Source organism: Chiloscyllium punctatum, chromosome 30 (genome assembly GCF_047496795.1).
Source record: "Chiloscyllium punctatum isolate Juve2018m chromosome 30, sChiPun1.3, whole genome shotgun sequence".
Classification (NCBI taxonomy): Eukaryota; Metazoa; Chordata; class Chondrichthyes; order Orectolobiformes; family Hemiscylliidae; genus Chiloscyllium; species Chiloscyllium punctatum.
Window position 1 is genome coordinate 11,122,601 of NC_092768.1, and position 14,378 is coordinate 11,136,978.

The following is a 14,378-nucleotide window of genomic DNA, read 5'->3' on the forward strand; positions in this document are numbered from 1 at the left end:
GTGCGCTCTCTCTCTCGCCCTCCCTCGCGCGCGCTCTCTCTCGCTCTCCCTCGCGCGCGCGCTCTCTCTCGCGCGCGCGCTCTCTCTCTCGCTCTCCCTCGCGCGCGCTCTCTCTCTCGCTCTCCCTCGCGCGCGCTCTCTCTCTCGCTCTCCCTCGCGCGCGCTCTCTCTCTCGCTCTCCCTCGCGCGCGCTCTCTCTCTCGCTCTCCCTCGCGCGCGCTCTCTCTCTCGCTCTCCCTCGCGCGCGCTCTCTCTCTCGCTCTCCCTCGCGCGCGCTCTCTCTCTCGCTCTCCCTCGCGCGCGCTCTCTCTCTCGCTCTCCCTCGCGCGCGCTCTCTCTCTCGCTCTCCCTCGCGCGTGCTCTCTCTCTCGCTCTCCCTCGCGCGCGTGCTCTCTCTAGCTCTCCCTCGCGCGCGCGCTCTCTCTCGCCCTCTCTCTCGTGCGCGCACTGTCTCTCGCTCTCTCTCGTGCGCGCGCTCTCTCTCGCTCCCTCTCGTGCGCGCGCTCTCTCTCTCGCTCTCTCTCGTGCGCGCGCTCTCTCTTGCTCTCTCTCGTGCGCGCGCTCTCTCTCTCGCTCCCTCTCGTGCGCGCGCTCTCTCTCTCGCTCTCTCGTGCGCGCGCTCTCTCTCTCGCTTTCTCTCGTGCGCGCGCTCTCTCTCGCTTTCTCTCGTGCGCGCGCTCTCTCTCGCGCTTTCTCTCGTGCGCGCGCTCTCTCTCGTGCTTTCTCTCGTGCGCACGCTCTCTCTCTCGCTCTCCCTCGTGCGCGCGCTCTCTCTCGCTCTCTCTCGTGCACTCGCTCTCTCTCGTGCGCGCTCTCTCTCTCGATCTCTCTCGTGCGCGCTCTCTCTCTTGCTCTCCCTCGTGCGCACGCTCTCTCTCGTGCACTCTCTCTCTCTCTCGCCCTCTCTCTCACAATCTCTCTCGCTCTCTCTCGTGCGCACGCTCTCTCTCGCTCTCTCTCGTGCGCACGCTCCCTCTCGCTCTCTCTCGTGCGCACGCTCTCTCTCGCTCTCTCTCGTGCGCACGCTCTCTCTCGCTCTCTCTCGTGCGCACGCTCTCTCTCGCTCTCTCTCGTGCGCACGCTCTCTCTCGTGCGCACGCTCTCTCTCGATCTCTCTCGTGCGCACGCTCTCTCTTGCACACTCTCCTGTATGCACTCTCCCTCGATCTCTCTCTTGCACTCTCTCCTGCATGCACTCTCTCTCAATCTCTCTCTTGCACTGTCTCCTGCATGCACTCTCTCTCGATCTCTCTCTTGCACTGTCTCCTGCATGCACTCTCTCTCAATCTCTCTCTTGCACTGTCTCCTGCATGCACTCTTTTTTGCACACTCTCGTGCGCATGCTCTCTTTTGCACTCTCTCGTGTGCACGCTCTCTCACGTGCACACTCTCTCTCGTGCACATGCTCTCTCTTGATCTCTCTCGTGTGCACGCTCTCTTGCACTCTCTCCTGCATGCAGTCTCTCTCGATCTCTCTCCTGCATGCACTCTCTCTCGATCTCTCTCGTGCGCACGCTCTCTCTTGATCTCTCTTGCTCGCACGCTCTCTCTCGATCTCTCTCGCTCGCATGCTCTCTCTTGATCTAATCTCGTGTGCACGCTCTCTTGCGCACTCGCTGTCTTCCGTACACTCTCGCTCTCGCACACACTCTCTCACTTGCATTCTGTTTCGCACGTGATCTCTCGCTCGTGCTCTCTCTCTTGCTGTCTCACTTGCACTCTTTTATGCGCTCTGTCTGACTCGTGCTCTCTCTCGCACAGTCCACACGTTCTCTCTCTCGCACTCGCTCTCTCTCATGTGTGCTCTCTCGTGCTCTCTCTTTAGCTTGCACTCTCGCTCGTGCACGTGTGCTCTCTCTCTCACACGCACACTTTCTTGCTCATGCTCTCTCTTGTGCTCCCTCTCGTGCTCTCATTCTTGCTCATCTCTCACCCGCGTGCTCTCTGTCCCACACGTTCTCTATCCCATGCGCGCTCTCTCCTGCTGGAACATGAACGAGCCAAGGCTGGCACCAGGGTGATCTCTCAGTTGAATTGAGCAAGCTTTTGTAACTTTCCTTCTTTTTAACAGAGAAACTGCGAATCCCACAGATCATCCAGGAGCCTGCCCATATAATGAACTATGTCTGGTTGAGTTGTATTGTGAAAAAAGCAAAAGTAACTCACATCAGTTGGTGGAAGGATAACAAACAATGGGACTTGTGGGGTGCCAGTCTATCATTTGGAAACAGGACGTTGTTCATTCAGGACATGGAAGTGACCGATTGTGGTGTATATACCTGCATCGTGGAAAACGAGGTCAGCTCTAACAGAAACTCACATGTGCTCACAGCAGATGGTAGGACTTCACCGGTTGATACAATGTAAAGTAGATAAATATATTCTAAATAATCAAGGATGAGAAAAAGTACCACTCTCAGCTACTGTCTGAGCTACTTTGGATTATATTCTAACTGATGACCACTGAGATAGGCAATGTTTTGAGGAAGGGTCACTGGACTCCAGATGTTATCTCTGATGTCTCTCCACTGATGCTGCCAGACCTGTTCAGCTTTTCTAGCGATTTTTGTTTTTGTTTCTGAGGGGAAATGTCTTCCCCCAGAGAGTGGGGAGTTTGTGGAACTTTCTACTACAGAAAACAGTTGAGGCCAAGCCATTGAATGGTTTCAGGAAGGGGTTAGATATAGGTCTTAGAGCTAAAGGAATTTAGGGTTCTGTGGAGAAAGTTGGAACAGGGTACAGAGTTGGATGATTAATCATACCTGCTCGGATTATCACTATGGTCTTGAGGTTCAAATGGCACATTCCTGTTCTGATTTTCTATGTTTTGAAGTTATTGTGTTACTCACAGAGACCATAACTTTAAATAAAGATGAATTTCTGTTAGAAACGAAAATCGCTTCTTAATAATCGCTCTAGACAAATTCAGGAAAACAAAGTTTTATTAACAAGTCTGCAGAGTCGGGCACCCTTCTGAGTAAAAGGCGCGCTGAGGCTTACAAAGTTTCTCATTATATACAGTACAAATCCCTCCCCTCCTTGGCTCTAACAAGCCATGAGGTTCACATTCTTAAAAACATCATTATTCTTCGATTTACACCCTTATCACAAAGTCTGCAACAAATGTCTCCAGACCCTCCCCTCCCTGGCTCTAACGAGCCATGAGGTTCACATTCTTAAAAACATCATTATTCTTTGATTTGCACCCTTATCACAAAGTCTTCAGAGTCTCCAAAGTTGTTTCTCTCACCCTGCAGTATTATCAGTCAAGGCCTCATTCTTCCCTGCCTGTGTTAATGGTTTCATCAATCAAGGGCCTGTTTGTTTTTACTCTGCTCACAAATTGTCAGCATTCTGCACAATTTAAACTATTCTACTTTTGAGTATACAAAATGTTTTAGAAAAGAAACAAAAGTTTTGTCTTTTATTATAGATCAGTCTGTGGTCCAGGCACATCTTAAAGTTTAAACCGAAATTACCTCTCACAATTCCACCCTTTTCTTTCTTTAAGATGTGCCTGACCAATATAGCCCCCCCTCCTCAAGGGCCCGGGAAATCCTTGGTCTTTCGCAGCAACATCACTTTAAGTTCACGCGTCCCATGTTGTGGAACCACCACTGCCTGGAGTCGGGAAATATTTTTCTGAATTAAAAACTGAATACAGGGGGTTAGGCAGGGTAGTACGAGAAGAAGAATCATGCCCCCCCCCAACCACCAGCAACGCCGTGCGCCACCAGCTACCACCTAGGAGACCATCCCACCATCCGATGCCACTAAGAGGACGCCAAGATTGTACTGGCACATGGGCCAATTTCCGAATTTCATCGGAAATTTTCAAAACCGCTTTACCATTGTCGTCAATTTCTAGACAGCAGTTAGTCAGGTTAAACTTCCCGCACACGCCCCCCTCCGAGGCCAACAGATAATCCAAGGCAAGTCGGTTTTGATATATAGCAGCCCTCATCTGATCCTGCTGCTTAGCCAGCAACTCCAGGGCCAGAGCGGTCTGGTTAGTAATGACCTCTACGACTGCTTGGAGCCTGATAATTCGATTTAACATATAGATAGGAGTACGATATCCCCATGATCCGTCCTGTGCCCATGTAGCCGGCCCGTAGTATTCAATAATCCGGGCCGGTGGCCACTCATCCCCCCAATCACCGACTTGGATACCTCTTGGCGACCTACGCAGGGAGTCAAATAGTTTAATTCCCAAATCATCGCCTTCCTCCCGGGGTAATAGGAAGAATTCAGGTCGTATTAGACCCAGGAAGCATACTCCAGCCCATCCCATGGGGAGTTTGGAATATGCCTGATTACCGCATATCCAAAATAGGCCATCTGGAGCAGGCCCCCCCTGTTTCGCAACTTTATTCCACACCTCTTTTACCCCAGGAATGCCCTCATAAGGGCCGGAGCCGCTACAATTCCAAAACCGAGAGTCATCACCCAGCCTCACACAATTGCGGTTCTCCTGTTTTGCAATGTACCATGTGATATCCTTAGGCCACCAGACTTGTGTGGTTGCATTCAACACACTCTGACAGGGGCTGATACCCACCTCAATCTTCCCTTTCCCTTCAACACACAACTGGCCTTCCGGGCTGTTAGTCAGTCTCCACCTCTGTCCTTTTCTTTCGTTGACATGTGTCCAATTATACTGATGTAACTCCCATATATCTAAGCTATGACCAGACCACGGCCATTGTTCAGTCATATGCGGCCCCCCACAAACCCAGCAATTGCTAATATTTAACACGGTGGCTATCCTAGACGTAAGATCAATAAACAGGTTCTGTGTTACATCGGGAAGTTTGATCTCCTCTTCTACCTCCTTGTATATAGACGGCACCTTGGAGACAACGACCGTCCTTTGACGGTCCTGCTCTTTCTCTAACTTCCGTACAGTATTCTGTACTCTGGTCTCCCTGACTCTGTCCACATGTTCCTTGAGCAACATGGAGGGTAGGCCCCACTGCCCAGCTTTGTTAACACACACCCAGTGGTCATTTTTAGGGCATCCACGGACTTTGCCACCGTATCCTTTATTATACACCTGATAATAGGGTCTTCCACCCTCCCGACATTCTTGCCGTGCACTCACATCGTAACACCTATCGTCCACATAGGAATGGGACACAATGTTCCCGAGTAGATTCAAATCCCAAGTCTTACTATAGTTCGACATTTGTCACATCTCCCCTCACCCTCCCCCACATACAGGAGTAAATTGATCAATATCCCCACCAATACAGTCCAAGTAGAGTTCATTATTGCTGTCTTTTCAGTTTTACCACCAACGGCTTGTCCCCTTGCTCGCATGTCCAAGTGCTTTCTTCTTCAGATGGAACAGGCCCCTTTATCCTCGATGCGTGGACCCACCCTTTCTCTTTCGTCCGAACAGCTGCTTCAGTTGTTAACAGAACCAGGAACGGTCCTTCCCACCGCGGCTGGAGCTTTTCGGCCTTCCAGGTCTTAACAAGTACCCAGTCTCCGGGCTCCACCTTATGCAAGAGGAAGTCGAGCGGCGGAGTGTGAGCCAGGAGACCTTTCTTCCGGAGTTCTCTTGGGCAAATTTGACCTCAGTGGGATCCCTCCTGCGCCACGTGGTGTACCACAGATTGAGGTCACCTTTGATATTGACGCAAATGGCATCTTGAATGTCTCTGCTGTGGACAAGAGCACTGGCAAAGAGAGCAAAATCACCATCACCAATAACAAGGGCAGGTTGAGTAAGGAGGAGATCGAGAGGATAGTGCAGGAAGCGGAGAGGTACAAAGGTCAGGATGATATGCAGCGTGAGAAAATTACAGCCAAGAATTCCCTGGAGTCGTACGCATTTAACATGAAGAGTTCAGTGGAGGAAGAGAAAACGAAAGGCAAGATCAGTGAGGAAGATAAGAACAAAGTCATTGAAACGTGTAACCAGGCCATCTCCTGGCTGGAGGCAAACCAAACAGCAGAGAAGGAGGACTTTGAGCAGCAGTTGAAAGATTTGAAAAAAAAAAAAATGCAAGCCCATCATTGCCAAACTTTACCAGGGAGGTATGCCCGAAGGGCCATTCTCAGAACAAGTCAGAAAGGACCCTTCTGGTGGACCAACAATTGAAGAGGTTGATTGAAACTTTAACTCTCTTCAAAGTAATATCATTTTCAGTTGGTCTCTCTTCTCCACCATTCCATCCCCCCACCTCCCTGAAATTGCAACAGTCCTTTAGAATTTCTCGGGGCTTCTGTAAACCCAGTTGATTTGGACATTTGCACAGTTAGGTAAATGATGGCCTACATTTCTGAAGTTTGGGTGTTTGAATGGTAGCAATTAAACGTGTCAATGGTGAATTTTTCTGCAAACTGTTTCCTGTATGTTTTATACATTGAGTAGTTTACACCCTTTTAGCTGCTAATGGAGTTCTTTCTCAGTTTTCTGCACACTACAAGAATGCACCGTATGATTCAGAAATTCAGTCAGTTGTCACTAATCCTGAGAAGTTATTGTTTAGACAGGTTATACTTACAGTTAAGCAAGCCAGCTATTCTTTCTGTCATGTAGTTGGAACAGTGTTCCCTTATAATAAATAGTATACAACAGAGATTCTATTTTCATACAGACCACAAGAAGGTGGTGTTATAACAATTGGCAGCCTTTGCAGACTTAATTTGTATGCAATTATTGGGGAAAGTAATCACAATTAAATATCTTTGGTGGAAAATGCATAACATCCGAGCAGTGGCTATCAATAATACAATTTCTCTCCGTGCACAACCAATTTTCAGATGATGTCCTTTGTGTTCTCCAAAAGCTTGTTTAACCATTTGAATCATTAAGTGGATAGGACCAATTTTCATGCATTGTGTGTCTGTTGCTGTCATAAATGTTTTTTTGTTTGCAGCAAAATTTAAGTTTTTTTTTTGATACCTTCCAGACATTGATTCTCTCACAATCTTTTCCATTTTTATGACTTTTCTTTCAACTCTGTCTGTTTTTTTCCTTGGTTAATCATTCTTTGATATTCCCTTCCTGGAATCATTTTTCCTCACTGAGGAAACTGGGAGTCATGAACTATTTTCATAAAAGTGTGCAGTTGTTCATTAGTTGTCTTTTCTATTAAACTTCTTTCTGAGTCCACTCCAGTTAACTCTGCACAATGCCTACCTTCTTCGAGTTTATAGCACAGTTGTTTTCAACCCAAGTTTCTTACTCTTAACATGAATGCTAACTTCTATCATATTATGGTCACTGTAACCTTTAGAGTTTATTTTTACTTTGTGATCATGTATTAAACCTTCCTCAGTATATATTATCAGACGCAAAATAGCTTGATTCCCATTTGGATGTAGAACATATGATTCTAGAAAAGTGTCCTTCTGACTTCCTTAGGCAACTTGATTTTCCCAATCTACATGAAAATTAAAATCACCAGTGATAAATATACTGCCTGTTTTTTTACACACCTTATTTTCTCCCTGAACTATTCTGTCCCAAAGAAAGCTACTGTTGATGGGTCTGTGGACAACTCCCAGCAGCATCTTTACCCATTATTTTTATAAGCTCCCACTTATATGGATTTTACAACATATGTTTCCAAGATCATTTCCTGCTACTTATACTTATTCTATCTACAAATAACAAAACATACCCCAGCCCATCCCTTAATCGCCTTAGATCCCTTATTTCCCATTTCCGAGGACTTCGTATTTTTCCCGTGATAATCTATCACAATGTAGCCAATTCCCGGACCTTCAGTCCCGTGATCGCCCAGGTTCCTTTGCAGGCACCCCCGGTCTTTGGATTCCTGTGTCCTACGTCTCTGTGACACAGATCACAGGCACCCCGTAGGTACACGTTCCTCCTCAAACACGGTCTCTGCAAAATCCCTCACAGGCAAGCCCCGGTCTCTAGATACCTGAGTCCTACGTCTCTGTAGAAAAATCCACAGGCACCCCGTAGGTCCCCAGGCGTCCGGAAACACGGTCCCCGCAAGTTTTTCTTACCTGGGTTCGGTGCACCAAAATTACTCGATCGTTAACCGTCCCCACTGCCTCGGTTACACCCCTCCTTTGTTTTCCTGAGCCTCCCGGATATCACTCGCTCAAGCCGCGCGGGGCGACAAGCAAGGAATCAGGGACTGCTGAAATCAGCAGGGTGCACCTTCTCCGATGTCCTTCCTCAGCTCCCCCCGCGGCCGGAGTGTTGATCCCGGACGACGAGCCCCCAAGTTGTTAGAAACGAAAATCGCTTCTTAATAATCGCTCTAGACAAATTCAGGAAAACAAAGTTTTATTAACAAGTCTGCAGAGTCGGGCACCCTTCTGAGTAAAAGGCGCGCTGAGGCTTACAAAGTTTCTCATTATATACAGTACAAATCCCTCCCCTCCTTGGCTCTAACAAGCCATGAGGTTCACATTCTTAAAAACATCATTATTCTTCGATTTACACCCTTATCACAAAGTCTGCAACAAATGTCTCCAGACCCTCCCCTCCCTGGCTCTAACGAGCCATGAGGTTCACATTCTTAAAAACATCATTATTCTTTGATTTGCACCCTTATCACAAAGTCTTCAGAGTCTCCAAAGTTGTTTCTCTCACCCTGCAGTATTATCAGTCAAGGCCTCATTCTTCCCTGCCTGTGTTAATGGTTTCATCAATCAAGGGCCTGTTTGTTTTTACTCTGCTCACAAATTGTCAGCATTCTGCACAATTTAAACTATTCTACTTTTGAGTATACAAAATGTTTTAGAAAAGAAACAAAAGTTTTGTCTTTTATTATAGATCAGTCTGTGGTCCAGGCACATCTTAAAGTTTAAACCGAAATTACCTCTCACAATTTCCACACACCTATAGAAATAAACTGAAGGACTGTACTTCATGTTGCTTCATTCTTATGGGAACAAACAAAAATCATCAAAAATCAAATGTTTTACTGAGCTTGCAATCTCCAAATTACTGTCAGTAATGAGAACAGGAATAGGGAGGTAGGGCAGATGAATGTGTACCTAAAGAGATGGTGTAGGAGGGAGGGCTTTAGAGGTTTGGATCATTGTGATAGCTTCTGGAGTAGGTGAGAACTGTCCAAGCACCTGAAGCAGGAATGGGTCCAGTATCCTTGCTGGGAGCTTTTCTGTGCTGTTGGGGAGGTTTCAAACTGATAGGACATAGAATAGATGTACATTCAGGAGCAAAAACCCAACCAGACATCAAAGGAATGCAATGGCAGGTGGCTGTGAGCATATACTGCCTTCAGAGAGGTGTGCTGTGCTGTTCCTCTTACACAGGAATGGCGTCACTCACAGTGGTGCCAACATGTCTCCTTCAGACAGACCATTTGGAAACGGCTTCTCTGTTCTCCCAGTTTTGTAAAATGAGACAAAAGGATGATGAGTGAGTGGCCTCAGGGATCCCCACCCCCCCACCACCGAGCCACGAAGGCAGGCACGTTTGTTTTTGGTTAGTTTGTGGAGAAGGGTTTTGTTGGGCTGTAGTAGCTGTGTGCTTGACTTCTGTACTACCTGAGTGAAGTCTCAGTCACTGAGGCTTCCTCGTAAAAAGGCCAGAGTGACCACAGAGAGAGAGAGAGAGACAGCATGTTAGAGTTCTAATTGTTCTGCTGAGGTGTGTTTATGAGATGCTGCCTATATTGGAACAGTTAATGATTAGTAGTTAAATAATACATTAGCTTGTGAATTATTTCAGTAAAGTTATGCCAATTCTTCTTTTTGTTTTATTTTAACTGCATTGTAAGAATAAGGTGTGTTTTGATTCATGATGGACCAATCATAGAGATGTCCAGCACAGAAACAGACCCTTCGGCCCAACCCCCCATAGAGATGTCCAGCACAGAAACAGACCCTTCGGCCCAACCCCCCATAGAGATGTCCAGCACAGAAACAGACCCTTCGGCCCAACCCCCCATAGAGATGTCCAGCACAGAAACAGATCCTTCGGCCCAACCCCCCATAGAGATGTCCAGCACAGAAACAGACCCTTCGGCCCAACCCCCCATAGAGATGTCCAGCACAGAAACAGATCCTTTGGCCCAACCCATCATAGAGATGTCCAGCACAGAAATAGACCCTTCGGCCCAACCCCCCATAGAGATGTCCAGCACAGAAACAGACCCTTTGGTCCAACCCCCCATAGAGATGTCCAGCACAGAAACAGACCCTTCGGCCCAACCCCCCATAGAGATGTCCAGCATAGAAACAGACCCTTCGGCCCAACCCATCATAGAGATGTCCAGCACAGAAACAGACCCTTCGGTCCAACCCCCCATAGAGATGTCCAGCACAGAAACAGACCCTTCGGCCCAACCCCCCATAGAGATGTCCAGCACAGAAACAGACCCTTCGGCCCAACCCATCATAGAGATGTCCAGCACAGAAACAGACCCTTCGGCCCAACCCCCCTTAGAGATGTCCAGCACAGTAACAGACCCTTCGGTCCAACCCATCATAGAGATGTCCAGCACAGAAACAGACCCTTCGGCCCAACCCATCATAGAGATGTCCAGCACAGAAACAGACCCTTCGGCCCAACCCGTCAATGAGATGTCCAGCACAGAAACAGACCCTTTGGTCCAACCCCCCATAGAGATGTCCAGCACAGAAACAGACCCTTCGGTCCAACCCCCCATAGAGATGTCCAGCACAGAAACAGATCCTTTGGCCCAACCCATCATAGAGATGTCCAGCACAGAAACAGACCCTTCGGCCCAATCCCCCATAGAGATGTCCAGCACAGAAACAGACCCTTCGGCCCAACCCCCCATAGAGATGTCCAGCACAGAAACAGACCCTTCGGCCCAACCCCCCATAGAGATGTCCAGCACAGAAACAGACCCTTCGGCCCAACCCCCCATAGAGATGTCCAGCACAGAAACAGACCCTTCGGTCCAACCCATCATAGAGATGTCCAGCACAGAAACAGACCCTTCGGCCCAACCCGTCAATGAGATGTCCAGCACAGAAACAAACCCTTCGGCCCAACCCCCCATAGAGATGTCCAGCACAGAAACAGACCCTTCGGTCCAACCCGTCAATGAGATGTCCAGCACAGAAACAGACCCTTCGGCCCAACCCATCATAGAGATGTCCAGCACAGAAACAGACCCTTCGGCCCAACCCCCCATAGAGATGTCCAGCACAGAAACAGACCCTTCGGCCCAACCCCCCATAGAGATGTCCAGCACAGAAACAGACCCTTCGGCCCAACCCCCCATAGAGATGTCCAGCACAGAAACAGACCCTTCGGTCCAACCCCCCATAGAGATGTCCAGCACAGAAACAGACCCTTCGGTCCAACCCCCCATAGAGATGTCCAGCACAGAAACAGACCCTTCGGCCCAACCCCCCATAGAGATGTCCAGCACAGAAACAGACCCTTTGGCCCAACCCATCATAGAGATGTCCAGCACAGAAACATACCCTTTGGCCCAACCCATCATAGAGATGTCCAGCACAGAAACAGACCCTTCGGCCCAACCCATCATAGAGATGTCCAGCACAGAAACAGACCCTTTGGGCCAACCCCCCATAGAGATGTCCAGCACAGAAACAGACCCTTCGGCCCAACCCCCCATAGAGATGTCCAGCACAGAAACAGACCCTTTGGCCCAACCCCCCATAGAGATGTCCAGCACAGAAACAGACCCTTCGGCCCAACCCATCATAGAGATGTCCAGCACAGAAACAGACCCTTCGGCCCAACCCATCATAGAGATGTCCAGCACAGAAACAGACCCTTCGGCCCAACCCCCCATAGAGATGTCCAGCACAGTAACAGACCCTTCGGTCCAACCCATCATAGAGATGTCCAGCACAGAAACAGACCCTTCGGCCCAACCCCCCATAGAGATGTCCAGCACAGAAACAGACCCTTCGGCCCAACCCCCCATAGAGATGTCCAGCACAGAAACAGACCCTTTGGCCCAACCCATCATAGAGATGTCCAGCACAGAAACATACCCTTTGGCCCAACCCATCATAGAGATGTCCAGCACAGAAACAGACCCTTCGGCCCAACCCATCATAGAGATGTCCAGCACAGAAACAGACCCTTCGGGCCAACCCCCCATAGAGATGTCCAGCACAGAAACAGACCCTTCGGCCCAACCCCCCATAGAGATGTCCAGCACAGAAACAGACCCTTTGGCCCAACCCCCCATAGAGATGTCCAGCACAGAAACAGACCCTTTGGCCCAACCCATCATAGAGATGTCCAGCACAGAAACAGACCCTTCGGCCCAACCCATCATAGAGATGTCCAGCACAGAAACAGACCCTTCGGCCCAACCCCCCATAGAGATGTCCAGCACAGTAACAGACCCTTCGGTCCAACCCATCATAGAGATGTCCAGCACAGAAACAGACCCTTCGGCCCAACCCCCCATAGAGATGTCCAGCACAGAAACAGACCCTTCGGCCCAACCCCCCATAGAGATGTCCAGCACAGAAACAGACCCTTCGGCCCAACCCATCATAGAGATGTCCAGCACAGAAACAGACCCTTCAGCCCAACCCCCCATAGAGATGTCCAGCACAGTAACAGACCCTTCGGTCCAATCCATCATAGAGATGTCCAGCACAGAAACAGACCCTTCGGCCCAACCCCCCATAGAGATGTCCAGCACAGAAACAGACCCTTCGGCCCAACCCCCCATAGAGATGTCCAGCACAGAAACAGACCCTTCGGTCCAACCCCCCATAGAGATGTCCAGCACAGAAACAGACCCTTCGGCCCAACCCATCATAGAGATGTCCAGCACAGAAACAGACCCTTCGGCCCAACCCATCAACGAGATGTACACCTTCGCTCCAACCCGTCCATGCCGACCAGATATCCCAACCCAATCTAGTCCCACCTGCCAGCACCCGCCCCATATCCCTCCAAACCCTTCCTAATATACCCATCCAAATGCCTCTTAAATGATGCAATTGTACCAGCCTCCACCACATCCTCTGGCAGCTCATTCCATACACGTACCACCCTCTGTGTGAAAAAGTTACCCCTTAGGTCTCTTTTATATCTTTCCCCTGTCACCCTAAACCTATGCCCCTCTAGTTCTGGACTCCCCGACCCCAGGGAAAAGACTTTGCCTATTTACTCTGTCCAAGCCCCTTCTAATTTTGTAAACCTCTATAAGGTCACAGCTCACTCTCCAACGCTCCAGGGAAAACAGCCCCAGCCCCAGTCAAATCATATCTGGAACATAGCACCTTATCATTGCTTTTTAAAGATTATAAAAGTTAGGGTCTAGACTATCTCCATAATCTACTTTGGCAGGGTGTCTGGTCTGGTGCATAACATAGGATAGGGCACATGGGAGATCTAGAAAGTTCAGTTATATCTATTTTAATGGAAGGAGCTTGACTGATGAACTTAGAACATTGTTCAGCATGTGGGAATATGACTTGTTGCAATCACTGAGTTATAGTTGAAGGAAGGACAGGACTGACAGCTCCACATTCTAATTCCTGAAGAAGGGCTTATGCCCGAAATGTTGATTCTCCTGCTCCTTTGATGCTGTCTGACCTGCTGCGCTTTTCCAGCAACACATTTTCAGCTCTGATCTCCAGCATCTGCAGTCCTCACTTTCTCCTAGCTCCACATTCTAGGCTATCGAAATTTCAGGGCCGATAGCTGGGGGGTATTGCATTATTGATAAAGGGAACTATCTAAGGCTGCAGTTGCCCTTCATTCTGAGAGGAACATACTGGCCCTGAATTCTCACTATACTACCTTTAAAAGGCACCCATTTTCCAAATATCACACAGGTTTATTTGGAACATAGAGCACAGAATTTACAATGAAAGATCAAAGTGTCATACAACTGATGCGATGTATTGAACAAACCCAGATGCTGTAAAGTCTTTAATCACTTAGATGGCGTACAGATTTTGATTAATTAATATGCAAATCCCAGAATTTCTTTTAAGTCTGTGTCCTATGACCCTACCCCTGATGAAGGAGCTTCCAATTAAACCTGTTGGACTATAACCTGGTGTTGTGGGATTTTTAACTTTGTACACCCCAGTCCAACACCTGCTTCCAAATGTGGGTCTACCTGCAAGTACCTGCTCTCAGGTTATGTGGGCCAGATTGAAGCTCCTGATCTTGAAATTGGCTTTCCCCCAACTTATATACCTCTGCAGTGTTCTTATTCCTTTGTATGTTTCAAAAGCATTATAGTGAGTTATGGTCACTATCGCCAAAATGCTTATTTACTGAAACTTGACCAACCTGACTGGCTTCATTCCCTCGGAGTAGGTCTAACACTGTCCCATCTCTAGTAGGACCACTACATACTGACACAAAAGGCCCTTTTAGATGCCCTTTCAAAAGTCTACAGCTTACTAAGGCAATCCCAGTTAATGTTGGCAAA

The 14,378-nt window shown here is 48.5% G+C and overlaps 1 protein-coding gene across 3 annotated transcripts in view; it reads left to right on the forward strand.

The window, feature by feature from the left end:
- The first annotated feature begins 1,878 nt into the window (after positions 1-1,878).
- Positions 1,879-14,378, forward strand: part of LOC140455160 (uncharacterized) — a 38,348-nt gene continuing 25,848 nt past the window's right edge. The window contains exon 1 of one of the 3 annotated variants that reach the window (XM_072549860.1): positions 1,879-2,338. In XM_072549860.1, the coding sequence (XP_072405961.1) occupies positions 2,116-2,338 (223 nt within the window). In that variant the 5' untranslated portion in view covers positions 1,879-2,115. The remainder of the gene's footprint in view (positions 2,339-14,378) is intronic. The other 2 variants (XM_072549861.1, XM_072549862.1) reach the window with 2 other exon arrangements.